Source organism: Manacus vitellinus, unplaced genomic scaffold (assembly GCF_001715985.3).
Source record: "Manacus vitellinus isolate BGI_N305 unplaced genomic scaffold, ASM171598v3 scaffold_51_pilon, whole genome shotgun sequence".
NCBI lineage: Eukaryota > Metazoa > Chordata > Aves > Passeriformes > Pipridae > Manacus > Manacus vitellinus.
In genome coordinates, this window is record NW_021940620.1 from 3,937,434 (window position 1) to 3,962,973 (window position 25,540).

General features: G+C 44.2%; 1 protein-coding gene and 1 long non-coding RNA gene across 2 annotated transcripts in view; one reads left to right on the forward strand and one right to left on the reverse strand.

The window, feature by feature from the left end:
- The first annotated feature begins 5,295 nt into the window (after positions 1-5,295).
- On the forward strand, positions 5,296-11,233 carry LOC108641117. The gene is made up of 3 exons (XR_001921769.2): positions 5,296-6,192; positions 6,470-7,462; positions 10,667-11,233. It is a non-coding gene; the product is annotated as an uncharacterized LOC108641117 (long non-coding RNA).
- Positions 7,747-25,540, reverse strand: part of COL23A1 (collagen type XXIII alpha 1 chain) — a 173,575-nt gene continuing 155,781 nt past the window's right edge. The window contains exons 8-28 of the mRNA XM_025896000.2: positions 25,204-25,239; positions 24,653-24,679; positions 24,225-24,251; positions 23,103-23,147; positions 22,468-22,530; positions 21,457-21,501; positions 20,907-20,984; positions 19,355-19,408; positions 18,609-18,653; positions 18,060-18,149; positions 17,639-17,710; positions 16,794-16,835; positions 16,259-16,285; positions 15,740-15,811; positions 15,595-15,648; positions 15,313-15,339; positions 14,785-14,838; positions 14,091-14,177; positions 12,606-12,683; positions 10,155-10,193; positions 7,747-9,236 (exon numbers count right to left, since the gene is read on the reverse strand). Of these exons, the coding sequence (XP_025751785.1) occupies positions 9,234-9,236; positions 10,155-10,193; positions 12,606-12,683; positions 14,091-14,177; positions 14,785-14,838; positions 15,313-15,339; positions 15,595-15,648; positions 15,740-15,811; positions 16,259-16,285; positions 16,794-16,835; positions 17,639-17,710; positions 18,060-18,149; positions 18,609-18,653; positions 19,355-19,408; positions 20,907-20,984; positions 21,457-21,501; positions 22,468-22,530; positions 23,103-23,147; positions 24,225-24,251; positions 24,653-24,679; positions 25,204-25,239 (1,065 nt within the window). The 3' untranslated portion in view covers positions 7,747-9,233. The remainder of the gene's footprint in view (positions 9,237-10,154; positions 10,194-12,605; positions 12,684-14,090; positions 14,178-14,784; positions 14,839-15,312; positions 15,340-15,594; positions 15,649-15,739; positions 15,812-16,258; positions 16,286-16,793; positions 16,836-17,638; positions 17,711-18,059; positions 18,150-18,608; positions 18,654-19,354; positions 19,409-20,906; positions 20,985-21,456; positions 21,502-22,467; positions 22,531-23,102; positions 23,148-24,224; positions 24,252-24,652; positions 24,680-25,203; positions 25,240-25,540) is intronic.

A 25,540-nucleotide genomic window follows, 5' to 3' on the forward strand; every position in this document is an offset into this window, starting at 1 on the left:
TGGCCGCGGGGATGGCGCTCCCCTCACGGGCAGCAGCGCCCGGCGGGGTCCCCTCAAACCACTCACCTCACACACCGCTGGGTTCGGAGCCGCATCCAGCCCCAGGTCCCTCTGGGTTACAGCCTCTCCAGGACCATTAGTGCAGCTGTAGCACTCTTCTTTTGAAATACACGCCGAGGAAGTGTCTTTTACGGTTGAGAATAATTTGAGGGGTTAGCCTGGGTGTTAGAAGTGAAGTAATTGTTCAACACGTGCTTGAACTATTTAAGCAAAAGTAAAACCAACCATTTATATGTTGTACCTCCGTGTTTGGTCGGTGGCAGATAAAAGCAGACCTGACAGATGACTCCTTAAAAGCCAATCCTAGGACAGGCAGTAGTTGGGATTAAAAGAGGAAATGCTGTCGTCAGATTAGAATGGTTATTCCTCTGTTCCTGTTTGACTGGAATTACCTAAAGAAAAACAGGGAGATAACCAGAAGGGAGGTTCTGGGATGGGTTTTCTGCTGCTGTGTAGGTGTTGTATTCCATGATACAAATTCATGAACTTAGCCAGATTCATTCTAAAAAATGCCACCTTTTTTTCCCTTCCAAGTACCTGTTCACATTTTTTTGCTGACAACATCTGTTATGATGTTTTTCTAAACAGAGCAGACTTTTAAAACGACACTTGGCAGACTTTGCTGACTAGCTATAGCCACCAAAATTATCTCTAGTCACAACTACTTGATAAGCACAGGAGCAATTTAAACTTTGTGTAATATGGAGAATGCTAAACCAAATTGCTATGCACTTAAAAGTTAGATTGAATTTAGGAAGTCAGACCCAGTTGTTTCATAGAAGTCAGGTTTAAGTAACAAAAGACAGTGGAGAAAAATATAATAATGACTGTTAATCTTTATTTGAACTCTTGTCTGGTTAAGATATTTACTGGCTATTTATAATAACAACCTGAACATTTACAATTTGGAAAGTTTACTCTTGGTTACAAATGCAGAGTTCATTATACATATTCACACAACTGCAAAAGTAATCTGTACAGAGAGACCATTTTTAAAAATCTAGTCTTTGCTTTTATTAAAAAAAAAAGCACAAGAAAAATTATTTTTTGAGGTCTCAAGGTAATGTATTGTCCATTACAGCTTTAAACTAGAAATACATGATGCAGTACTAATTAATACCATTTTAACATGTTAAAACAATGGATAAGAAATACTGTTATTAATGCCTTCATTTTTAAAGTAGTTGTTCCCCAAAGAAATGAGTAAATAGAATACTTTTCATGGCACATACATGATTAAAAAAAAAAATCACAAAAAGTTTGCAAGTAGAGGTGTTAAGTACATTTTCTGTATTTTTAATATCTATATATAGATTTAGTCAGCTTTGTATAGAATACCATGTAAATACATTCAAAACAAAACTAATTTTGGCAAGGTGTCCAAACTGCACACACACACAATCAGCCCTTTCTCCTCTGAACAGCCTCCCTGGAGTGATGCAACCACTCCCATAAATGAGGGACACTTGCATAACGTGGTAGAGGATTAAACTCTATCAGCATAATTTCAAAACAAATATGGGCAGAGAAGGCACACATTGCATGTATTTTTCTACAAATAAGTAACATTTTCAGTCAGATTTTAAGTAGCAGCAGGTACAGTTTCTCAAATGTTAGTGTACGTGCAAGTTTTGTAATATTTCTATGTCCAAAGTAAGGGATATAGAATGAACATAGAGCAGGTTTTGACTGTGGTATTTTGTGCTGAACTTTCCTCATACTGAATTTTTTTGATTGGTTTTTTGGATAGCAGAAAAAGAACTCCAAATAGTAACACAAAAAATAGCTATGTTATGAAATTGTCTGTAAAACTGCACTCTATGAAACAAACCAGCAAACACAACAGGACTCCAACTCCCATTCTACGTGATGGCAGTTTACTACCTCTTGTACTAAATTCACAAATTCAGTGGGTAACGTGGGTGCTTTTGCTTTGCAAAACCAGGTCCTAATTTTTTAATGTAATTGCAGAAATGCGAGTTTGATACAGACTTACCTGCACTTCATAAATTTGTGTAAAATACACTTTCCAAATGCAGTATTTAACAGTATATAAAAAAGCAGCAAGGGGTGTTAGTGTCCTTTATGGATACTTGGGCCATCTCCATTTTAAGTTTCTGTTAATTATCTATGTTATATAAGAAACCACACACTGACACACATGTGAGTGACTGTTCCATGAAACTATGCAACTATGAGGCAACTTAACAAACAGGAATTAATTGTTGTCCTAAGACATAGGAAAACCACAAAATGTTACTAATCTAATTCTTATTCCGCTCTCTTGTCAATAATTCAACTTCTTATGCATGGAAAACTCAAGTTTCCCAGCTTTCCTGTGGTTTCCCCCAAGCTCTCTCCAGTAGTATACAATAAAATAATCTATTAAAGTCCTTCCTCCATTCATTTCTAAGTGTCAGGTTTTCAGCACTTGCTTTAGCTGCAGGTTACACAACAGTTACACACCCCTTAAAAGCACATGGAAAAGTTGCAGTAGCTCACCTGGGCACGTGAAAATATTGTAATTTTTAGCTTACAGATATAAACGATCATCAGGGAAAATAAAGCTTAGGAAATGGAATTTTTTACTCACTGGTTTGCTTCAGTCTGCAGTAGATTCCCTGAAGCAGAGCTGTGAAGTATTTCAAACAAATTCACGTAGTTCAAACAAATTATGGCCAGGTTCAGTGCAGTGCCAGGGACACAATTAGAAGGCAGGTGACTCCTCCAGCAAATGACACTGAGACTGGACTAACTAGAGTGACCAGGTGTTTCCCTCTGCCCCCTCTTCGTGGAAAAAAAAACTGAACAGAAAAAACCCAAAACAAAACCCCATAAATTAAAAAAAAAACCTATTGCAAAAGAGTCCAAGAAATATTCTTACATAAACACTGTCCTGTAAGGTTGCCAAGGTCAGTTTGTGCCACAGTCATTGCCTGAGTTGAGCAAAAGTGTCTTTAGGCCTCTTGAAATTATGCAGGTATTTCATATCTCTCACTTAAAAATCTCCCTGGTTATAAACACCAGGAAGGCTGGCTGGGCTGCTCAGCATGTCAGCAGGTAATGAAAGGTAAAACTCAGGAGTTCCAAATTAACTTGAGGTTCTACTCCAGCCCTGGACACCTGCTGAGGACACACTGAGCTCTGCTAGAGCACATTGAAACCAAACTCACCCCACATACCTGCAGTATTTGTCCAGGATAAGTAGTTTGGGGATGTTTCAATTTTTACATTTTTTCTTAGTATTTTTGCATATCTTAACTAAAAATCTGTTTTCTCTAAAGAAAATAATTCCAAGCTCTCATGCTCAAAATTTTAAAAATGGAAACATGACATGTAACCTACTACAGGTAGATTTAATTTGTTTAATTCTTTAAATTATCTAGGCAGCAGTGGGACTGAAAAAACAAGCGTGAGAATATGATGGTATTTCCCAAGAAAGAAATACCAGCTTTGGAAAAAAACAAAGTTTCTATCTGTGTACTGCTGTTTTACAAATATCAATTCAAACCACAGAGTTATGCAAAAGTCGTGCCCATCTCTCTCTGTACTGCCAATTAAGGGACAGTTTCACAGCATAAAATTTGCATAAATTTGTATTAAAATATTTAAAAATATCTCCTCTAGAGGGCAGCATTGAATCACCATTCATTGAGCAGGAAATCTGTGCTCTGATACACCTTTATAATACACATTATATTGACAGGCTAAGGAGGCACAAGGGGAGTTATTTATCAGTATAGAGCTGGAAATTTCTGCCCTCTTATAATTTGAATAAATTTTTTAAAAATAAATTTTATTATTAACTCTAATTATTCGTGCATTACAGTGGGTTCTTTCATTCTTGCCCAAGAGCCTGCTACGTTTGGCTGACTGCAAAACCATATCTATAAAAATTTAGCCTGGTTAGTGGGTTACTATAATAATCTTAAAACCGCAGGTCAACCTGTGTCATTCTCTGTGGATTATTTTGCATCATTGCATGGGATTCTTGAGCTGCTGAAACCTCCCATGTGTTTTGCTAGTTTGCTTAAGAATTTAAAATGCTGAATTTATGAAATTACAGAAGACAAAAGCTCATCTAAATGTTTTACCTGTTGGTTTCCTAAAAAGAAAACACATCAGAAAGTTGCTTACCATAGAAGAAACATTCTTATTTTTAAATACACAGGAGAAAAATCCTTATGGAAATCACCATTCTATATACAGCAAGTGTCAAAAGCAGTGAGTACAGGACTCCTCCATGGGAATAAAACAAAGCACGTGGCAACATCTTGATGATTTTTTTTTTAAAAGTAAAATCCTGGTTCATTGACACTTGGAAACAGTTCCAGCTTGGAGTCAGATCAGGATTTCTCTGCCACCTGTTTCATAATCCAGAGAAATATTCCTGAACTCACTGGCCAAGCCACGATTCAGCTCTTAATTAATCTCGCTTGTCCCCATCAGCACAGGCCAAATCATCAGGTTCATGCTCTGGCAAGGGCCCTCTTGAGCTGCCAGCACACTCCCAGCACTGCTGGAGTTACTCTCCCCCAAATCCATTCTCCCCAGAAGCTTTAGGGAGTGCTCCCCATTCTTAGAGTTGGGTGCAGCACCACCAGGACTGACACAGCCCCCACAGCCAGAGTCAGTCACGTACCACATCTGCCATGTCTCGTGGCAAGGCAGCCCTGCCTGCAGAGCTTCGTGGCTGAAAAACCTTCTCAGGGGTTTCAAGTGAGCTCTTGTGCCCTAAGGATTCAGTTTGGGAACTTTGCTTCCTGCAGCGTGTTAGAGAGAGGATGTTGGTAGCAACTGGAAAGATAATTGTCAGCCACAATTTTAAATAGAACAAGCCTTAAAGAAGGCTGCTTGTCCTCTGCTCCCGGGCAGCAGGCAGACATGGTTAGCTTAACCTAATGGAAACCACCATGCTTTCACAGGCATTTTAATTAGGGAAAGGAATTTTGGTTTGTAAACTAGAAAACAGAAATAAATATGTCTGAGTTTCAGGTTCCCCCAAGACCAGTAACTTCAGTGTGTTACCCAGAATGTCTGTTGATGAATCCATGAAGTCAATATACCAAATATTTTAGTGATCAAGAAAAATCAAGTTCAGGTCTCAGACTGACCCACATTTCATAAGCATTAGCAGCCTCCCTGTCAATCATCCTTATTGCTACTGACATATAGTGGTAACATTTTGCTGCACTTAAGAATTGCTGTAAAACAGTCTCACATTCTTTCCAACCAGAGGGGAAAACAAGAGAGGTTTCTTGGGGAAAAAAATGCCCTGTGCTTTGTGAGAGACTGAGAGCATGACTGAGTTGGAGCAAGACTGCCAGTAATACCTAAAAGTAAAATTTGTCTTTGTGAGCTATTTGCAAACTCAAAAGTATTCAAAAAGACCCACATAAACATTTTCATCTGGAAGGAGAAAATAATCAACTGATCTGGCATGAAGTTGCTGAGCAAAGCACATCTTTTTTTAACTCATTGCAATAAGATCATGACTGTTCTGTATTTAACAACCTACTCTTCTGGATATGTGTGTGTGTGGAAGGCACATGGAAGTCTAAACAGATTCCCTCTTACACTCTCTGCAATCCATAGAAAACCCAACAGTCCCTCTAATACAGTCTGTTGCTCTGAATGATATGATTGATAATCACAGAATGGTTTGGATTTGAAGGAACTTTAAAGGTCATCTAGTTCCAACCCCCTGCCATGGGCAGGGAACCAGCTACACTCAGTTCAGAACATAAAGGTTAAATGCATGATCTCAGCTGAGGACCAGGAGGGACTTCAAGTGCTGATCAGAACTTCAGCCCTGCCTGGGGATCCATTCCCTGCTCTGCTCTCCACGGAGCTCCACTGCTTCGGTGGTGGAAGGGGTTGGTAGAGGAGATGTACCACCCACAGGCCTTGGAGACTGGTTAGTTCCTCATAGCCAAAGTGGCAACAGCATACAGCAGGATCTGTACTGCCAGCATTCCTGGTGGGAATGGCAGTGGCAGGAGTCCAGAGAAGTGACTGAGCACAGATGGCTGATCTGTACAGGGGCAGTAAGTCAGATGTCCTGAACATCCCTCGCTGCTGCAGGTGCACGGATGAACCAACCCAAGGGTATTTGCCTGGGAGTTTCCAAAGGTGAGCACCAAAACGTTTGGCTGCTGAGGTGTGGCACTGGTGGGTGTTGGATAGCAGGTGTAGTCCCGTGCTAGGAAAAGAATTCCAGCCTTCCTTGAGTGGTGTGGAAACGCTGTGAGTGGTCAGGCTGTGCCTCAGGGATGGGGAATAAGCACCCTCTTCCTCCCTAACAACCAATGTCCCGGGTGCTGTGGCAGCAGAGCTCTGTGCTGGGAGGGGGACGGTGAGGAGCAATAGGTAAAGCACTATTCTGGTATTCTGTATCAATGTTTTGCAGGCCTGGCAGTGGTCACAGTTGATGCCTACAAGCACTGGATATTCCACAAGTTGAAGACGGAATACTGACTTGTTTACCTGAAGATAATAGGACTTCGGGGTATTTCCTCAGAGAAAATATAAATTTTAATATAATTTCATAAGCTTTGGAGGTTAGCTTGTCTTGTAGCTTCAGTGATATCAAACTTCTTCAAGTAGGAGCTAGATAGAAAGCTGTTTAGTTTTTGCCAGCGTATGTAAAACAAGACTTTTCTATCTGCATTGTAGATTGTTTGTGGACACTTCCAGATTCTTGTGCTTTCTGCAGTCATTCTGGGGACTGAACTCTCATTGATACTGAAAGAGGTTCCGTGATCAGGACACGGGCAGGAATTTGAGTGTAGAAGCCCACAGTGTGGTTTGGAGTAGTGAATTGCTTTTAGTTTGGAGATGACTGTGGCAGATGGGAAGAGCAACTGTACATTAAGGGAACAATTACAGATCTTCCTGGAGACATCAATGAGAGATTTGCCTTCAACCTTTCACAGAAGATTTTTTTAGCTTTAATTTGGGACAATAAAGGGGTTTTTCAAAAGCACTAAAAACCAGTGGGAGCTTGTTAGCTGCTCCTTATGCCTTTAAAAACCCCTACACCAAAAGTGATAGCTAAGAACATGAAATGGAAGTAAATAAAATGCATTTTCATTGCTGTTTTGAGTTACATAATTCTTGTTTCTTGATTTGTTAGTTGATACGAATTTACATGGATTTAATCTATATGGTGACCAAGAGAATGGTGAGTAACTGGTGAAAATGCCAAGTATAGCCACAAGTGATGTGTAGGTGTAGACCCTAAGCAGCCAACAACAACAGGTAACAAGTCCACTGCCTACAGCCCTTAAGCCTTCTGTGTCCACACCCACCAAGGCAGATGGGCAGAGCAGCATCGACCAGCACACAACACACCCTCCCAGCTAAAGGGATGAGCTCAAGGACACCCAGGATCCAGTCACAGGTAACCCACAGACATCACTCAGCCTGCACGGAGCACAAAGCACATTCCCACTGTTCTTCAGAACACTGGAGCAAGAATTCCTGTAGCACTAGGTCAGCTTGTACAGGGCAGTTGCACCTGGACAGTCACATCCCTCTCTCAAGCCCTCTCTGGCAGTAGCTGCAGTAAGAGTTGCAGCGAAGCAAGAATTTAACAGAGGTTTTTGAATCTACTCAGGGCACCAAAAATGACTCCTTTCCGTATTCTTTATGATCAAGGCCACAGAGAACCCTGATATCATCTGTTTGATATCATGGTCAGGCTCTTCATGTCACCTAAGACGCCCGCACAGAACCCAGCAACTTGTCTGGGGCTAAAGTATTTCCTCCAGAAATGAACTGTTAAATCAAAAAGGCATTAAGGTGATGGGGATTACATCACTGGCCTGGTTGGGATTAATCAATCTCACCAATAAAAATCCACAGCTTGCTTATTTGAGTTTGTGTAGCTTCAGCTTCTGCCCATTGGATGAATATTTGTACATGTTTCTCTGTTCAGTTTAAGAACTTGTTAATAGAAAGTATCTCCTCCCTGTAAAGGAATCTGGTTGCCTCTTGATCTTCATTGTAAGCTGAACAGACTCGGCTGTAAGCCATCCTTTTCCTCTCTGAAATAATTGTTTATGGCTCTCTACTGCACAGCCTCTGTTTTTTTCAACATCTTAAAAAATGGGAACTGAGGAATAGTTATTAATCGATCTTGCAGTGGCATATGCAGATATCAAAATAATAATCCTCTTATTCATTGCCCTGCTCTGCATGGGATGTGCCTGAGATAGTTTAAAGAAAGAGACTGAAAAGGGGGAGAGAAGGAAGAAGACAAGAGAAGTGTGCAGAGTTAGTTTACAGTTAAAACCATGTAAACCAAGAAAAAATAAAAAGTAAATGAAACCCACAAAACAAGACAATTAAATACTCCAAACTCCCAAGTTCTAGGAATCCCAACAGCAAAATTATGTGCTCTGTTGTTTAAGAAGGGACTTCAGCAGAGCTCTCCCTGTCCTGCAACTCTCTGCACTGAAAGTATTGCCACATTTTTTTGTTTGGAAATTCTCCAGCGGAGGCTTCCTGGGGAATTCAGCTTCCACAGTAACAAAGTGCTGGCACATCTTCAGGCACAGACCCCAGAACAGGACCCAGAGGTGCTTCCCCTTGAGGGGAAAAATGCTTCTCATGGTTGTAGAATAACCCCAGGCAGTCAGGGTTGTTTTGTTCAGCCCCAGAGCTGCAGTGATGAATGGAGCTCGGCTTTGTCTCCTCTGCAGGTTGCAAGTCCTTCTCCTGTCTGACCAGACAGTTTACAGTAGCTCTTCCATTTTCAGGGCTGCATCCTCTTTTTCTTTGTTTTCAGCCAGGTTCTTTCACCCTTTCAATGTGCATGTGCAATGCAGATACAGAGGTGAGAGCCAGACTAGGACAGGGTTTACTCCATGCGATGAGGCACACGAGCAGCTGGCTCAGTCCTGTTAGTTCACACAGCAGCACGAGCAGTGAAAATACTGTTCATTCCCAGCTACTGGTAGCAGTACCTTTATCAAATCCTGGTGTTACCATGCGTATTTTATGGGTTTGGGAGCTTTACAATATTTTCCAAGTCCGTAAATGTCAGAATCCAGTATAAAAAAAGGTCAATATATTACTGTCGAAAGTTTTTTTTTTTCCTTTTTTTATACAAAAATTAAAAAGATCAAAATATATCACATTATTTACATATTGTGCTTCATGCTTAGGGATCACTGAAAAAGAACACACAGACAAACATTTTAATCAGATAAATGCTCCATTCCTTACACTTACTAATCTTACTGTTATTATTATAAGGATTGGCATTCAAATTTCTTTTAATATTAACAAGACATCCAAATGACTTACACATAATTAAAAACTTTGATGTACTAAGGGTGTGCTCACATTCTAACTGAGGGTTTGCAACCAGTTAGTAACATGCTTGCTGTTAACTCCCAACTACATCCACATACAACTGGGCTAGTAATTCCTCTCAGCTTCAGTGTCATACCTTTGTCAGAGAATGAGCATCCTCCTGCAAGTCTGAATTAAATCCTCGTGTCCCAGTGGACACATCTTTCCTCATTCTCCCAGGCTGCATTAGCACATAACACCCCTGGCTGTTCTGGGTGCAGGAGATGGAATGAATTACCTGCACCCAGGGTATTGGAGCACTCAGCCAGTGTGGTGGCTCTGGGTTATAATTACAATGGTAGAAGAGCCCTTGTTTGGCCATAAATGTTTGTAACTCTGCAACAAAGCAATAACCCACTGTAAAATTCTCATCTAGAGGTTATGAGCTGAGTAAGTTGCAGGAGCACATCTTGCAGAGTGCTGCAGCCTTTCCACAGGTGGTTCCTAAGCTGCCTGGGCCAGAACAAAAGCCTGAGCAAGCCTGTGAAAAGGCATTCTACTGACAGTATTAACAACAATGATTTTTTTGTGCTTAGCAAGTTCTTGGTGTTCCCAGCACCAATCTAGAGCAGTGGGGAACAAGACATGAAGCTGCTGGAATCCTGCTCTCCCAAGGCATGACATCATGTCTGCCAGGCATATAAAGGACATGCAGCAGGGCAAACAGTCATCATGCAGCCAGAAAAATTACTTGGGGCCTGTTCAAGGATATACAGTTATTAATGTTACTGTACCTTATGCCAACATCCTGCTACTGGCAGTCCGTCTGGTCCCTGCAAAATTGAATTTACAGATTCAGTTTTCTTGACAGTGGCTTAAGTGTCAGACTCAAAAACCTGAAGCTCAGTTGTCACAACAATGAATAGTTTAGCAGCACTGTTAATTACCATGCAAAACCCATTTACTGTATATGCACAACAATAAATATGCAGGCAATGTAATCCATGTGTCACACACAACACAAAACTGAATAGACCCCAGGGTAAAAAAATTCAGAAATCTACACTTTCTGTTTTCCTTTAAACAAAAAAGAAAATGTGAACAAATATAAAGATTTGAAACCACAGTTCATTAACTTCATGATCTGTTTTATGAGGTAGTGGTTTTTGCAATCAGACATAAATATGGAAAGCATGATGTGGAAATGTACTTTCTGTTAAAATGTACTTTTCAACTGGGGGGGAGGTGATGTAGGTCTTTTTTTTTCCTGGATGGTGTCCTGATTGTGTTAAATTTGATCCTGCAGTACTTAGTTTCTTTAAGAAATCTTGAGTTGCTGAACTGATTGACATGGGATGAGTTGTGGACTATGCAAAGGGAGTGAAAATATGTCATGTTCCAATGGAGATTCAAGAAGCACACAAAAACCAGAAAGCCAGAGAAGAGCTCACTGACCAGGAGGAGAGCACTGAAAAGGAAGGAGCCCCTTAGAAGAGGAATGGGCTTTGTATGACCAGCTCTTTCAAGACACTTTAGAAGAAATAGCTGACTTCAGCTGCCTTTTGTGATGCTGGAATTTTTTAAGGCTCTTGGATCTCCAATTACATTAATTTCTGCATGTAGAGCCACAGAGAGCACACGTGCACTGACCCTTCCCTCAGAGCCACCTCAGATTCCCCGGGGGTGGGAAGCCATGGGAATGTGTGTGCAGCAGAGGGAACTGCCAGTGCAAACAGAGGTCAAAATGCAATTTTACATTTTTTACTGTAAATGTCAGTCATCACATTTTTTGTATTCTGTATTGATTTTATATGTAAAATAGCCTATGCCCAATAAAACAGATGCAGTGAAGTAAGGTTACCCTCTCCAGCTACTCACAGTGTAAGAAGTCAAGTTATTTTCACATGCTTTCCTGTGACATTAGTTAGAAAACACACATTTTTCTGCAGACACGGTCAATATTTTGGTCCATAACTATTCATAAGAAAAGTGCAACTGGTACATTTGCCAGAGTTGTCTGGGGGTGAAGGGTACAGGGGACAAGTTGCAGAGCAGTCATTTGACCAAGAAACATCCTGACTTGCTGTTAAAGCACACCCTAACATGGATGGTCACAGAGCTGATTTCTGCCCTGTTTTTTTCTCCTTCCTCAAAATACTTAACTTTGGCCATCATAAAACTCCAGCCTTTCTACCACGTTTCACTCCAGTGATCCCAAAATGACTTGTCAACTTAAAAAGAGCTTTGTGGCCTTTGTGTAAGGCTCATGCTGATGCTCCTGGACTAAAAGCCATCACTGAGAGCCCAGAAAGCCTCCACCACACAGTGGGGTGGAGAACAAAGTCACCATTCCAACCAACATGCAACTGCCCTTCATATACCCAAACAGGGAGATGTGCAAGGGCTTTACTAACTTGGTCATGTTGTAGTTACATCTTGGAGAAATCACCTACTGCAGTTTACAATGCCTTCAATACACATAGGTCCTGTGTTTTCTGTACAGTTAAGATGGGAGATGCTTGGTGAATAGAACATCTCTGGGGAGTAAATATGGAGAGTTGGAGCGGGCCTGCTGTTAGGAATTGGTTTCTTTGACACATCTGAAAGTAATTTAACTTTTTGAAAGAGAAACAGCTTACTGCCCTTTTGTTTCTCTGAGGACAACTGCAAATCATCTGACATGCAGCATTTTCTATGGTTAAAAAAAATGAAAATAAAACAATGACTAGTTGAGCAGAGCCCTTTTGGGGAGGAGAGCATGAACCTTCCTGCATAACCACTGGACCCAACCTGAGCTCTGTGCTGACACAGCAAAGCCCTTCTGATGCCCAGAGTGCTGGTGACCCTGCTCTGCAGGGCTGCCCCTTCATTTGAGGGAAGCTTTTCAAATCTCAGCTGGGAATGGGACTCACAGGGCTGCACCAGCACAAGGGGAACCAAACTGGGCCACAGGTGCTGAGAGAAACCGTAGCTAACTTTGAGCATCTGTTGCCAGGAAGGGACCAGCATCCTCTACGTGATCTCCCATGGTTTACACTCCTTATCTAAAGTAATTTTAACTTGGAGGAAGCAGGAACAAGACATTGGCATCCTTCCCCAAATACCAAAGTGAAACATCTCGTTCCAGCCCTGCTGCCTTGTGTCCTTCCTCTCCCTGGAGGGATTTGCTTCTCAGGACAGGGCTTGGCCACAGCAGGAACACACACAACAAGCCATGCAAGAAAGAGAGAGAGCAGATACTGTACCAAAGGGCAGGGCACGCTCAGCCCATCCAGGCCTGGCAAACCTGGCTCCCTTTTGCTGCCTGCAATGCTATGATCTCCCTGTTTGGAAAAACAACTGCTTGTTGAGAATGATAAAGGACCAGAAGTTACTCAGACAGATGCCCACGTTTCAGCAGAGGAGGAGAATGGGTCTAGAGCTTCACAGCTCCATTTCTGATGACACAGCAAGTCAGCAGAGTGGTTTTATGGTAGGGAATTCACAGACGCAGAGTCTGTCATCTGGGAAAGATCATCTATACACAAACCAGAGATTCACATTTGTAACAGCTCAGTCAGAGAGGTAAGGGGTAAATCACCCAACATGTTGAGGGAGGAAAAAATTAATGGTAGTTCACATTCAATCTCTGGGCAAAATAAAGCATATTGACTAAAGGAGTTTTTTACTGGTGTGGAGCTACACAACAGTTTTGGCTGCTATAGCTGTGCTGGCAGGCTGAGGAAAAGTCACACATTTAGACAAGAAATGGGTTTTTGGATCGTGTTAGAGCAAGTACCTGGCACTATTTGGTGCCTCTGAACTAAAGTCTTAAACAGGTACATTTAAGCAGTTTCAGTTCAATATTTGATACTTTTCATCCTGCACCCTTCAAAGCACTTTAGGGAAAGGATCTGTCTCTCTGGTTGTAGTCAATATATGAAAAACAGTAATGAAAAGGAGGTAAATTTTACCGGGTCAAATAACTTATAAATCAGTCTAGATTTTTTTTTTCCTGGGCTCTGTCAAGTGAATGAGAGGTTCTGGAAGTGCACTTGGGAGATCCAGGTTCCCCTGGCTCAAACACCCAGGAGGTTTCCTGGAAAGCCTGTCTTTGTAGACACTGCACAGTGGTGGCCCAGGATGTGTCTGACTGAGAAGGGACAGATCTGAGCCACAGGCAGAGAAACCCAGGGAGGTCTCTTCTCCCAGAGGCACTTCTTGGCAGCCTGGGGAGCTCCAGCTCCAGCTCATCCATCACTTCTCTTTGGCAGAACTATGATGGCATCAACTCTAAGACACTTCCCCAGGCTCATCCCTCGCTTGGTTTGCTGGGATGAACAGATAGAGCTGACCTTGTTTACAAATCACCTCCCATGCACAGCACCCAGTTACTCCCTGATTTCAGACATGCTTAGAAGCCAGGCCTGCAGCTTCACACTATCTCCTGAAGAGCTCTACTGAGGTCCATTGTTCCTGACTACAATAAGAAGGTCTTTACACAAAGATCCTTTATTTTTACTGCTGTGTCTTGCTCCCATCTGGCCAGTGAGGAGCCCTTAAAACGAGCAGTGAACTTCCAGCAGTGCAGATAAACCAGTAAGAAAAGTGAGAAAACAATAACCATCTGCTCTGATTTACTGCAAAACAGAGAACTCCCAAATCCTCCCTCCTTTTCCCTGGCTGAAAAGCTGTGGCTCCTTTTCAGCCCCAGCAACCCGAGCTGAGGATGAGGGAAATGGAAGACATACCACAGGACAAGGCTGATCCAGTCCAGGGGGGCCTGGTTCCCCCTTCTGCCCCTTGGCTCCTTTTCTCCCTGGTATTCCTCGCTCACCCTGTCAGCACAACAGGAAAATATCAGGAAAAAGGAGAAGGAACACCTTTGCTTTATGTCTCACAGCACTTACAGAGTCCCACTCCTCACCCAGAGTAGGGACAGTTGCACAAGTGTAACCTCAGCTGAGTAATTAAATCACTGTGAAAATCTTTAGTTAAAAGCTAGGTGGAGATACTGTAATAGATAATTGATTGACTAAAGGTTGGTATCTGACAGCAAGTGGGAGCAGCAGCTTCCAGCCACTGCCCTGGACGCAGCTGGGCATCCCTTTGTTTAAGGATCCCTGTAGCAAAACCTTTGCCTTGGATCTATTTTCAAGGTCTAGAAACCAAGACCAGCAATTCTTTGCAGCCTGGAGCTGTCACGCTGCTCCATTTCCCCACAGTGGTTGTGCTGTGGGTGGGGGTTGAAAGCTCTTCCAAGTGGGTAGGAATTAACTGCCTGTCCTGCCCTACACTGGGACCGGGCAAGGACTTGTGCTATGGAAAAGGCCTTTCAGGAATTACTCAAGAAACAGCCAAGAGAGGACCAGCACCCAGGGCAACCTGGCAGAAAGAGCTGCTTGTCCTGCCCCATGAATGTGCCTGCAGCCATAACGCACTCACCTTCTCGCCTCTTTCACTTCTCTCTCCTTTCTCTCCTCTGAGACCTGGGAAACCCTATCACAACAATTTTTAGGTAGGGAAAAAGAGGAAAAAAAAAAAGGTTTTGTAAGTTCAGTCTGTGAACATCATGGCATCTCAGTTCATCAGCCCATCCTGCCGTGGTGAAGAATGACATTTTCTTCCTGTTTTACTTCGTGTGTCAGCAATTTCTTGGGAAAGCTGGAGTGCTCCCCCACACCCCAGTAATGTTACAGGTATTAGAGTTTCATTTGACTGAATCCCATACAAATATCCTCAGTTGGAAAGGAAAACCCCCACGGCACCTTTAGCCAAGCAGTTCCACTGTGCAGGGGAAGTATCCCAGCAACTGGTCTGAGTTCAGCCCTTTCCTACAGACATCATTCCATGGGCACTGTGTTTAAGGGAGAGTAGTCTATACAATCTTAGCTACATATTTTCCCAACAGTCTCAAGTTACATGCATGTTATTCATGTTTATACATAAATAATTAATGGTTTCCATACTCACATCCAATCCTGGCTCCCCCGGCTTTCCCTGCCGTCGTGAAAATAAAAATTAAGACATAAAATCAAAATCAAGACATGCTGTGTTGAGTTTGGTGCTGCAGACAAACTTATATCCAGTTGGTGTAATATGGTAGTAAGAGCACAGGCTCTCTCAGCAGCCCCTGGGGTTGGAGGCTGCTCCTTGTCGTGCTGGTCAGTCCAGCTCTGCGGCTCCGGCTGGACTCAGCCCCTGTTTTAGGATTTCACCCCAATGCCACCTCTCCTCTCCCACCCCAAGGATTACCTTCTCTCCTTTGGTACCAGGTAATCCAATGAGCCCTGGAGCGCCCGGGAGACCCTGAAGTTACAAAGAAACAGGGCATTAGGGTCATTGCTGTCAGGCAGGCTGCTGCCGACAGCCAGAAATGAGATTTGGGAAAACTACTCACAGCGGGTCCAGTGTCACCGTGGTCCCCCTTCTCACCAGTGTCACCTTTTTCTCCCTTTGCACCGTCCAAACCCTGCATAAATGAAATGGCATCAGCCAAGGAGAGCTGGCAGCTCTGCCCAGGGCAGCCACCCCACACACCCACCACCTCCCCTGCCCCCTTCTCTGGGGTGCTTTCACCCACACTGCTGGCCATGTTTTCCTCTTGGCCAAGTCATATAAGAAAATAGTTGAAAATGCAGGTTGAAGCCTTTTGGTTTGGAAACCCTGACTCACATGTGCTGCCAGCCCTCAGGACTCTGTGCTGGAGGAGGGTTTTGGGTCGTAAATGTGTTTGGAAGGACAAACTGCTTGTTTTCTGGAACACAAACTGCTGAACAGTGTAACCAAGGGATTTGTTGTGACAACAGTGACCCAAAAAAAAAAAAAGTCAGTCTCCAGAGCTGACAGGCCTTTTGTGAGCCTGTAAATAATGCACTGGCAGCTGGGAAACTGGGTGACATTTAATTTATTGACTTACTTTAGGTCCCTGGATTCCTGGAGGGCCCTGTGGGAAAGACAATGGTGCATTTAAAAAAACCCAGAATTTATAAACCCATCCTAAAGTTTCCTTCCCAAACCATTTCTTGCTCAAATTATGGTCTGACAATGGCTGGCCAAATATTTCTTTTTGAGACAGGTGGCAGTTTATTTGGTCCTCTGATATCAAATTAGGGGGAAGGGGAGCTGGAAAGGACCACTTAGTGCATCAAGGGACAAATAAAGCTCTGCAACATGAGTTTTGGGGAGCAAGAGCCCCCCAAAAATTTTGCTGAAGCAAATGACAGCAAGTTTGGGCACAGCTGGGACACCTCACAGGTTATGAAGGCCACCTGAAAAGCCACCTGGTTTTGACACATGGTCTCTCAAAGTGAATCTCAGATTCAGCAGAGACATCCTGGCCTTCCAGATGCCTTTGACAGCAGCCCACCATGGTTAAACAGAGCAAACCACCCTGGTCCTTGACTAATCACATGCAATAACAGATCTGCAGCAATCACTTTCCAGAGTCCTACCATAGGGCCAGGTAATCCAGGGGGTCCAGGCTCAGGTATGATCTATGGAAGGGAATTAAATGGCACGTTAACAAGGCTGGGCATAGAGACAAGGCAGTTCTCCAATGGAAACCTCACAAAACCCAGAATCATGTTTTAAAGCTCTCTGATTTAATGGCTTTAATCAAAGTATCTGCTAATCAAAGAGTTGCTTGTAGTATTTATAAATAAAAGAATCTTTATAAGCACACGAATAATCAAAGTAGCCTCTAAAGTAAGAGGCCTGACCAACACCACTCAGTGTATTTGCCAGTCATAAAATGGATGTAGTGATGCCATTTTTTGCACAGACTGGAGAAAACCAGACTTTTTAATTAAAAAAAAAACCCCGAACCCACAAAAGCCAACAAAACAAAACAACCTCCCCCCCAAAAAAACCCCCCCCACAACAAAAAAACAAAGCCTCAAACCAACACCCTGAACAAAATTAGAACTTCCCTGTCATTATTAAAAAACCCCCAAACTATCAAAACCTACCACTTCTTTTTTTATTAAGCAATTAGCATGAATAAGGAAAAAAGGATGCAGAAATCCCATATAACTGCAAGGAGCTTACTCTGTTTTGAGAACAAAACAATTATAACAGCAGTATCTCAACCATCAGTGCAAAATCTAAAGTAACTTCGTAGCTCAGTGTCCAAACTGCTCTTCCCTAACAAATAAACCCCATGTAGATGCTCCTGAAAGTTCTTGTAGACAACAGTTGGGTTTTGCTGATGGATACAGGACTGGCAGGTCCAGCCTGCACCCCCCAACTTTGCCTGACCCCACATCATGGAAGAGGCTTTATGTTGCCGAGATCTTACATGATTGTTCTGCAGACATGGTGAGCCGGTGTCTCCTTTTTCTCCTTTGTCTCCTTTTGGCCCTTCTGCTCCCTGAAAGATAAAAATGTACCGTTGGTGTGGTGCATCTTCCAGCAAAGCAAAAACAAGAGAGAAAAATACGTTTGTCCCCCTCTAAACTCCAGCCTTGGCTCAAGTAAAGCTCATGTTCATCCCCGGGGGGCTTTGAAGAAAGATTTTCTCCTCCTTGGTACCTTCTGAACGAGCTGTTATCATCATCCTTAGAAATGCAAATTCAAAGCTCCTGCATTCATCGGCTTCCATGGCAACATGGTGTGGACAGGTCACTGCTTAAATCTGCCAACCTGGCCACACTCTGAGCATTTGCAGAAGTGACATTAAAGAACCAAGCAGCAGATGGACAGGACAGAGAGGGACGTACCGGTGGACCCGCTAAGCCCATTTCTCCTGTCTCTCCTTTCTGCCCCGTGATCCCTGCGCTGCCCTGGTCACCCTTTGCTCCTTTGGGACCCTGCAAGTTGACAGAAAACAACGTGTTTAGGAGAAAACTGTTAAAAAAAACCCCACCCCAAACACAACAGCCCCTTCTGCCTCTCCACATTTGCCTCCACATCGCAGCGCGAGCTCACGAGGACACGTTTTAACTTTCAAACTCATGTAGGCCAATCTTGTGGGCACAGTAGAATTTGGCTGGGCCACAGTAGGGATTGCAGCCATTTAGGGCTGGGAAGTTTTATGAAAAAATTGGAGACAGCATCTGATGAACCACTCGTGAAAGGAGCCCCTTTAGCTCAGCAGACACGGCCGGGAGCAGCATCGGGATGGGGGCATCAGTTCAAGGAGACAGAGCTGACATTACAGAGCAGAGCTTGCCCCTGGAAGACTGGATTTGCTCTTCACAGACCCACAGTATTTGTGTGTCTTTTTTATTTGGCTCCTGCAAGGCCTCACTCGATCCAGCCCAACTCACCTTTTCACCGTCCAGTCCAGGTGGGCCCGGCAAGCCCAGCTCTCCCTGAAGGGACACAAGGAAAGGGGAGCACATGGTAAATTAAATCAGGAAATCATCTCAGGAAAGCATTTTGCAAGGAATGAGTTATTCACACACAACCATTGTGGTTATGGGTTTGCCACTGCCAGGCTCAGGACCAAGGAGGTGTCAGTGATGCACCAGCATTACTGGCTCATCCAAATATGAGACCTTGGGCACCAAAATCCTGTCCCATCTCATTCTTCCAAGAGATGCTTTTCTGCAAATTACATTCTTCTTTTAAAGAAACTACAGCTGACTGCAGGGTACAGACTCCTGCTTGTGAAGCAGGAAGGCAGTAAATGGAACACGGGAAGGGTGGGACTGAGGTGGCTCAGCACAGCCATTGGCATTGCCAGCCCCTCTCACAACTGCTTCTCCCATTTGCTTCTGCTTCCTGCCACAGTGGTCTCAGAGGGACTGAGATTTCACCTGTCAAGTGTGGGACTGGGAGTGGATTCCTTTCTGGGACAGCATCCTCTGGAAGAGGCTGGAGACCAGAGACAGATCAACAAAACTTTGGGTTTTGTGTAAAAACCTCCTTTTTTTCAGCCAGAGCAATTCCTTTCAGCCACAGCATTTCCTTTACCACACATAGCCTCACATTCCTCCTCAGGTAGCATCACCATGGGAGACTCCACATGGAGTGTTTCTTGGGAACACTGCATGGCAGGGGTTGAGCTCACCTTGGGACCTGGAGTGCCTTGGGGGCCGGGTGGCCCTGGGGGACCCGGTGGACCCTGAAACACAGCAAACAAAACAGGCTTGATCCTGACCAACGTGAACATGGCACATGATCCTCATGCTGGGGGGATGAGCCAGGAGCAGCTCCCAGCCACCACCTGCAACAGGCTCTCAGGTGAGTAGGGTTGCTCAAACACTGAGATGAGCCCCACTGATACAGAGACACCCAAGGTCCCTCTGGCATGGGGTTGTTCATGCAGAAGAAAACACAGTGGGAGTGAGCTGGGTGTACAGGTGCAGCAGCACATGGGTTAAGAGGCAAAATGCCTCTAGCCAGAGGTGTGGCCCCAAATCTGGTGGTTTCTTTTTGCATTCTGTGTGCTCCTGCCAGCTGGCCTGGGGAGCAGCATCCTGCTGGAAACAGCAGCAGCCAGGGAGGTGCAATTAAAGAGGGGAAACGAAGGAGTTTGTGTGAGCACTAACAGCACACTTAAGGAAGCTGTTTTTCATGGGCACTGGTGGGTGCAGAGACCACAAACCACCTTGAGATGAACATGTATTTTCCAACTAGCAAATTATTTCAAACGGCAAAAGTTGTGGTCTCACTGAGATGAAAACCAAACCAGTATCGTATCCTCAAGCACCTTTTTCCATGGCTGCACACTCGAATGCTGTTACATTTAGTCACACTGGAATCCTTTCCAAAGCCTTGCCCATGAGATAGGTCAGTGCACAAACACTGCAAGCAGCTAATAAGCAGGAAAACAGCAAAGTTAGCGAGGTTCAGTGTTGTGCCCCTCAGCAACCTCTGCATGCAGAACATAGGAGAGGGTCTGGGCCCAGCAGATGAAGCCTCCAGACGTTTGATGGAGCCTTTCCAACCACTGCACTCCACAAACTCCACTCCCAAAAGCTCCACGCCATGCAGACATCTGGCAAATGGAAATTACCAGCACTTTGTGTATCCCTGCAGCCTGTTATAAAACAATTAGGATGGTTCTCAATTGTCTGTAATTAAGTATTTACTCTATTCAGCTTATTCCATCCTAAGGAAAAAGGCAGGGCTCTGCTCAGTCAGGCAGGTCAGGGCTTGGGTGCTGTTCCCCTTCCTCCTGCATCCCCAGTGCTGCTTGAAGAAGGTGTACAGTGACAGTGACAGCAGCATCTCCACACCACGGGAATCACACCCTGCTGCCGGCAGTGTCTGAGCTGTGATGTGGCTGCTCACACTCACTGCATCAGGTGTTTGTATGGCTGTGTCACACTGCTTCTACCTGCAGAATATTAACCCACATCCCACAGCCAGATTCCACAAGCCTGAGCTCACAGCCTGGAGTTCTGCCACTGGTTTTTGTTGGTACATCCTAAATATCCTCAGCCCCCAGGCATAATAAGCTCTTCCCTCCCAGCCAGCTCTGTGCCAAGGCAGAGATCTTGGGAAGGAGACACAGGACAGGAAGAAGATATCACAACATCACCAGGGCAGAGCCTGGCAGGCTTTCAGTCCTTTCCCATTAACTGCAGGACTCTGCATGGCCTTGGTGCAGGGCTTACCTTGAGTGCATCCAGGATCCGGCCGTCGTAGTCGATCACGACTGTGTCGCCCTGTTCCCCTTTCAGGCCAGGGGGACCCTGCAACCAGGGATGAATCCTATTCAATTTGACAGCACTGAGAGGTGGGTGGGATGAAAGCAAAGACCTGACATGCAGTGTTTGGGGGTTATCACCTCACAAACCCCACGGATTTAACCAGTCCCTGGTCTGACAGCTGGAACTGCCATCCAACCAAACCTCAAAAGGGCATCAGTTGGTGTAAGGGAGAAGTGCATGGAAATCCTCACTTGATCACCCCTCTTCCCAGCTTCCCTCTTGCAAAAAAAAAAAAAAGGTTACAGGGTGGACTTGACTGATCTCCCAGAGCTATCTCCTGTGGCAGCATTTGGTACCTGCATAATCATTTGTTTAAATATGCACCATCTCTATTTTCTTGCACTGAACTGATCCTGAAGCAATTCAAACACATACTAAGCAGAAAGAGGTGGTGGGGAACAGCTCAGGTTGAGGCAAATACACAGCTCCAAACTGAAATCCTGAACATCCATACCCGGGGTCCAATGGAGCCAATTCCTCCCTTCTCACCGGATTCACCCTGAAAATCAAAATCACATTTTTGGTTCAAAGAGACCAAGGAAAATAGAGAATATTTATCCTGAAAATACTGTACCCGCCCATAAGGATATGCTTTAGATTAAGTGTGACACCAAGAAGGGAGTGCTTCTCCCTGCAAAAAATAGATTCCACTTGAGAACAAATATATTTTGCCACAAATAACGTTGGTGCGGGTTGGCTGACAGTGAGAGAAGGTCTCATTGCAGAGGGAGTGGAGTGGCCCACTGAGGGCTGAGCCCCCAGTATTGGTGATGTGCCACTTTCCAGCTCCAAGCATGCCAAGCTTTGTGCTGGTTCCACATGGCTGTCTTTGCTTTAGGCTGAGTTTTGCATGTGGAAAGTTTCAGCCAAGATGTTTAAACCATTTTCAAGGGCGAGTTTAAGGAAAAGGGCTGTGCCAAATTGTTCTTTTTTTTCCCTCCTCATTTTTTTTCCCTTTCCCTCCCTTTTTCTTTTTCTTTCTTCCTTTTTTCTATATTTTTTTTTGAAAATTAGGGAGTTTCAAAAAGCCATAGTACTCCCACAGCAGTGACCTGAAATTCACTTCAGGATTCAAAAAACACCCCATTTGCCATACCCATGTAAATCCCTTTGCTGACCAAATCAAAGCCCTCCAAAAAGTAAAAAATGGTAAAAATGCATAGAAAACCCCCCTAAATTCAAGAGATACCAGGGGGAACATCTGTTACTATGGATCTAGAAAAAAAAAATTATTAAGAATCACCAGAGCCCACTTTCTTCATCACATGCCACAGCCATCAATCACATGAGATCAAAATGTGATCAGAGTTTTACCTCTCTTGAGGAAAAAAGCCATCCAATGGAAAACATTCCAGGAGACAATTTAAAAACTCTTCTACTGATCTCTGCTTGAACCCAGCTTGAAGTCACCAGGAAAAGGTAAAATACTCATAACATGCCCCTGTTTTGTGTCAGTTTTATTTACCTTGGGTCCTGGGAAGCCATCGGTGCCATTCTCTCCCTTGGGACCCACACTTCCTTTTTCTCCCTGAAAACAAGGCAATTTAGGCAAATGCTACACAGGGAGGGTGGAGAACAGAGTTCTTCAGGTTACTCTTTTCTTCCTTTATCTTCATTTTACTACACGAGTGAGCAAAGCTCTGCTTTTGGCCATAAAACACATCACGTTGTCTGGGTGCAAATGGGCAGTTTTTAAGAGATAAAAATGAAGCTTAACAGTTTGGCTGTGGGTGGTGTGTTCAGCCATAAAGTTGGCCCCAGAACCGCAGTATGGAATCACAGAATGGTTGGGATTGGAAAGGGATCTTGAAGATCACCTCATTCCAAACCCCTGTCATGGGCAGGAACACCTTCTGCTCAATCAGGTGTCCGAGCCCCTGTCCAACCTGGCCTGGAACAATTTCAGGGATGGGGCAGCCACAACCTCTCTGGGAAACCTGTGCTGGGGCCTCACCACCCTCAAAGTTTCTGATCTTTTTTTCTATGTCAGGGGAGAAATGTGCTTCACAACCTGCCCCCACTGTGATGTGGTGCCAAGGAACCAGACAGCAAAAGATGCTTCCAAACACATGCACCAGATGGACACAGAGCAGAACATACCTTAGGGCCCATAAGTCCTGGTTCCCCAGGGATCCCATCATCACCCTGGTGAAATAAAATGTAAAGAGTGAAATACACAGACCTTGTACACATTTATTAGGATCCAACACATCATTTGACCCACCTGGAACCTGGAACCCTCTCAGGTTTGCAGGAGGACAGGGGAGAGCTGCAGCAAGGAGCCCAGGAGGCTCCAGAGTGGTCCCCTGCTCCCACCCATCCCTGCCTCTGCCTTCCCTGCTCCTGGGAAGGTGGATGGGCATCTCTCAGAATTTGCTTACAGCAGGTCCTGGGAAAGGTGCTCTCCCACCTTCAATAGAAACTAGATATTTAATCCCTTTAAGGATTTTTTTGTCCCTGTAAGCTGCCACCCATCCTCATGGACTTCACCACAAGTCACCAACACCACCTGCCAGGAGGGGGTTTTCTTTTTCTGCTTGTCGTGCTTCATTGTTCTCCTGGAGCAAAACCACTTCATAGGTGCTGGAGAGATTAATTTTAGAGGCCCGTTATGAAATTTTTTTAAGCCAAATTCTGGCCTGAAAAATGCCCACAGCCACCTCTGTTTTGGTGCAGAGCAGTAAGAGGGGAAGGCTGAGCCCTGTCAGAGCTTTGGCTTCAGTTAAAGGCAGTGATTTATCCACGAGGAGAAAACGTGGAGAGCCTGGACATGTGAATCTCTCACAATCTTCAGTGCCAGACCCAAGCAGTCTGTCCCTAAGAGGGGCATTTCCCACGGGACTGCAGTTCTGCACAGGGATGCCCATCCCAGGAGCTTCAAGCTCCAGGCACATCTCTGTTCAGCCTGAATTATTGGAGCCAAAGGGCTCAAGACCTACTGCTTTGCTTGGCATTTGCTTTTTTATTCTTTGTCTAGTGGGCAGATGTGATTGCAGCTTCTGGCTTGCCTGTGGAAATGAAAGCCAGGCTGCAGGAACGGCTGTGCCTGAAATTTAGGATCACTTGGGTGAGAAACCCCAGGGAACACAAGGAAAGGGTTGGTATGGACATCCACGACCACAGCTTCTCCATCAGTCTTTGGCAATGATTTTCCTAGTCAAGCACAGAGCAAAGTAAAGAAAAAATAGAATAATTAAAAAAAAAAAAAAATCACCATTTTACCTTTTTCCCTTGGACTCCAGGCTCACCCTTCAACAGCAATGTCAACAGAAGAGAAAGAAGTTAAGGGACATAACAGAAAATAAGATCAATTGTATGGATAGTCAGAATCAGTTGTAAAATTAAAATACTTGGCTTGTGTTGATCATCTTTATCCCCTCCAAAAAGCACATTCCCACAGCACAGCAGATTCCAGCCCCCCTGTGGCTCCCTACACCCCTGTTTCCAGGTTTGAACATGGGCAGTGGTTGTGATATTGAGGAAGTGACACATTCAGACATTTACACCCCCAGTCAATGGCTAATGCAATACCTTGGAATTTTATATCTGGTATATACAGATGAGTGCAAAATGCTTATTTTCATCTCCACCCCTCTTATACAGCATAATTTCAAGAATTCACATGTAAAACAAGAGAGATTATCACCCACCTTTGGTCCTGGAGGTCCTCTGGCACCCTGTTGGATACAGGAGTGATTTACTTGTTTGACAACAGAGTATAACAGCATAAAAACATTTCCAAGAGTACTTAAATTCCATGGGAAAAAAAAATTACACAAGTGCCAACTTCTCATCTTCCCTTATAAATTACACTGTTAAAGTTCTCTGTGCTGTCAAGTAAATAATATTCTTTTATGGCTCATGTATTTTATGTATAATAAGCACCTTTTTGTCCAACCTGAACCTTAGGGAATTGGGAGTACAATGTCAGGTGGCTTCAGAGGGGCAGAAACCAGGATACAGGAGCACCACATCCCTCCAGAAGAGCCAAGGGGATGAAATAACTGGCCTCTTTTCTCCCCAGGGCACAGGTACCCTTGGACAAACATCCATTTTAGGGTAATCTAAATTTCACATGGCTTTCTTTTGGACTCCATAAGCAACAACAAACCCTCTTGGCTGCAGTGAGGTGAAGGGTGATGTAAAGCAAGGGGTGAGGGACACACACACACACACACAGGTGCTCCTGGGCAATACTGACCATGAGTCCTTCCTCTCCTGGCTCGCCTTTGGCACCCTGCGAAGATGAGAAGAAAAACGTTGGAACTATTACCTGTTACAGCCTCCAAAATGACCAGCAATAATTAAGAACATTCCACTGCATTATCCCTTAGCCTGTTTTTTCATTGAATAAGTTGCCAGTGGTCTGCAGGTTTGCAGCAGGTCACCCTAAGGCTGTGGATTGGGGAAGAGATCTCTGGGGTCTCTCAGTTACAACACCTGCAAATACCTGCCCAGGTCCAGCTCTTTGCTCCAAAACTTAAGACAGAAGATCCCTCCTCCTACTCCCTGCCCCAGAGCTTGGCTCCACGGGCAGC